At 49.9% G+C, this 3,211-nt stretch overlaps 1 protein-coding gene across 1 annotated transcript; it reads left to right on the forward strand.

Annotated features, from left to right (window-relative positions):
* The first annotated feature begins 1,068 nt into the window (after positions 1 to 1,068).
* LOC119327792 (dof zinc finger protein 4-like) lies at positions 1,069 to 2,365 on the forward strand. The gene has a single exon (XM_037600877.1). It carries the CDS (start codon positions 1,248 to 1,250, stop codon positions 2,100 to 2,102), a length of 855 nt encoding a protein of 284 aa, XP_037456774.1. The 5' UTR covers positions 1,069 to 1,247; the 3' UTR covers positions 2,103 to 2,365.
* Positions 2,366 to 3,211: the final 846 nt, after the last annotated feature.

Consider the following 3,211-nt stretch of genomic DNA (forward strand, 5'->3'; position numbering starts at 1 on the left):
TGTCACTTGGGGTTGATGCATCTGTTATGGCCATGTCCATAGGCTGATCGACATCAACACTTGTGTACAACCCATTTCCTGTGGACACGGTTTGGTCGCGTGGTGAATATCACTTTAGGACCATGTGCTTCAGTAGTTGTCACTAATACTTACGCATAGACATTGTAATTATGCACATATATTCTTCTCTCAGATCAAATCTTTAAATTCACCAAGTTCGTCATTTTTGAAACTCCCTCAATCGATTAGGGTGTTTGTTTCGGGATTTGGTTCATGATTTCGACTGGATTAACGACTTCTGAAATCAATAGCAGCAACCACCCTATAAAAACACATTAACAAAGAAGAAACACTGGGGCATTATAGCAACAATATAGTGCACACAACTACCAGCATAAGAAACTTCCCTACATACACATTGGTTGATTAGTAGATAACACATAATTACATTTTCAGAAAAGGCCCACCAAAATACTGTATTATAAAAAGAAAACACACTCAATTATCTCCCACACATGCCAAACCAAGTAACATTTTCGTATGAAATCGAAAACACCAAACAACACAACGATGCGCACCCAACCCTTCTAGTAATAAGAAGAATCACACTTGTCTTTTTTGAACACAATACAATTGTGGATGCTCACATACACACATGTACACTCACTTCTACGAACGCGCTCGCACACACCATATCTTGTGAGCACCTCCGAAGTACTGGGGTGCCACAAAATGTTAAGATTGACGAAGTCACCGCAGGCGTCTCTTAGTCAAGAGGAACGTCTCCTTCCACTGAACAAACATTGTGAGAAAGATTAAAATAAATTTAGAAAAATACACTATCAATGCCAAGTCTAGGATTTGGATCCTGGTAGACTAATTTCACCGCAAGGAACCTAACCATGTTGAGTTACGCTCACTTCACTCACCACACTTGTCTATCTAATGTCTATTTTGGACGTGTGTTCCACAAAAATATCAACACAACCCACCTTGCAATAAATTTCGCAGCTAAAGGGCAATAGTGTGACGTGGCGGCCCGGGGAGGAAGAGGGAGGGCGCGCTCTGAGGATATTTACACAACCGCTTCTGTGATGGAGAGTCCAGGCCGAGCAGAGCAAGATAGATAGCAAGCTTCGAAAGCTAGCTCCCTCCTCGCGGCAGGCTCCACCATCAGCCACGGCCGCGGCCGCGCAGCACAGCCCCCTCCTAGAAGCATCCTGAGGCACGCGCCAGCAGTGCACGGCATGCAGGAGTTCCAGCCAATCGCCGGCCTGGCCGGGCGGCTGTTTGGCGGCGCGGCGGAATCGGCGGGCCTCCTGCGCCGCGGCGGGGCGGCGGCGGCGGCGCAGGAGGAGGTGCGGTGCCCGCGGTGCGACTCGGCCAACACCAAGTTCTGCTACTACAACAACTACAACCTCTCGCAGCCGCGCCACTTCTGCAAGGGCTGCCGCCGGTACTGGACCAAGGGCGGCCTCCTCCGCAACGTCCCCGTCGGGGGCGGTTGCCGCAAGCCCAAGCGAAAAGCCGCCGCCGCCTCCGACGTCGACAAGGACGTCTCCAGCGTCAATACTGAGGCCAAGAACGCACGCTCTGGCTCCAGTGCTGGCAGCTCCAGCCTCACCTCCGGTCCCTCGTCCGCGTCGACGAACACCGTCAACGACGTTGGTGCATGTGCCGCGGCCCACTCGAGCGGCGGAAGCACGCCGTTCAGGGGCTTTGGCCCAAGCACCTTCATGGCGGACGCGCCGACTCTGCAGCCGCCGGCGCCGATGTTCGCCGACCAGGCGGCCGCGTTCGCGACGCTCTTCGGGACGCCGCTTCCGGCCTTCACCTTCGCGGCGCAGCACAAGGCCGAGGACGACGTTGCCCCTGCAGTCACACTCACAGAGCAGTCGTCGTCGGCGACTTCCACCGCAGACATGGTGCCGTTCTCCGCACGGTCAACTGGCGCAGCGACGGCATCAGCGTCAGACTGGCCACCGGCGACGATGATCGACGCCGGGATATTCGACCTCGCCGGCGCCGTCGGGAGCGACACGACGTCGTACTGGAACACGGCGAGCTGGACGGACCCGGACGGGACCGTGTACCTGCCCTAGCGCGCCGCCCGCTCAGTCATGGTCGCTTGCTCGACCTTCGACTTGTCTAATCGTAACCACCGCTCTCTTAATCTATACTCTCAGTGTGCCGGCAGCTTGGCTGCTTCTGTGATTCTTTCGATGGGGCAGTTTTTGCACACTTGTGCAAAGCAAATTATGTCTGAACTTCGGTTTAATTATTACTACGGGTTTGTTGAAACCAGTAAGCAGTGTAAATATCATGATCAGTACTCCTAATTATAACTTGGACGGTGTGGACTGCACTCGGCTAGCTCTCTATATATCTTTGTCATGACACAGGCATACGCAACTAAGGCCTCTTTTGGTTCACAGGATAGGATTATCATAGAAATAGGAATCTTGTAGGAAATGAGATGACATGTATCTGAGGTTCTATGAGTAGGAATAGAAAACAAGATGTCATTTGATTGACATCAAAAGAATTTTTTCATTGAGTCTAGGCTCTTTTTTATTTTTCTATGAAATGTGGAGGATAGGAACCAATCCTATGTAAGAATAAGAATCCATTCCTATGAATCAAAGGGCTCTAAAGGAAAAAATTCTATAAGAATTCTATCCTCTAGAATTTTTATGAAATTCCTAAGGAAGCCTAACTGGCTTACGTCGATTGCTTCTCGGAGTAGGAGGTTGTTGGTTCAGCATGGGCTATGACAACTCGGAGTAGGAGGTTGTTGGTTCAGCTTGGCCTATGACAACTCGGAGTAGGAGGTGGTTGCTTCAGCTTGGCCTATGACAGGACAGTGTGACACGCTCTTCTACTTACTCCGGATGTGGTTGTTGCTTTAGCACGACACATTTCTGCTCTCCGGTGCTGTGCATTATTTCTTTCTTTTTAATTTGAATCGGAGCCGTTAATTAAGAAGAAGAGCGTTGTCCGATAATTATAAAAAATTAGACAAAAACCATCTCAATCCACTAATCAGATACACACACATAATACAACACACACCACAGTGAAGAAAACCTAGTCAAGGTTTTACATTAACATCATTGACTCGTGGTCATCACTTCTTCCCTAGCAAGTGACTTCGATTTACCGCAAACGACCGCTGACCAACTTCACACCGCACAGGCGTGAGAAGGCACAT

Source organism: Triticum dicoccoides, chromosome 7A, assembly GCF_002162155.2.
Source record: "Triticum dicoccoides isolate Atlit2015 ecotype Zavitan chromosome 7A, WEW_v2.0, whole genome shotgun sequence".
Lineage (NCBI taxonomy): Eukaryota > Viridiplantae > Streptophyta > Magnoliopsida > Poales > Poaceae > Triticum > Triticum dicoccoides.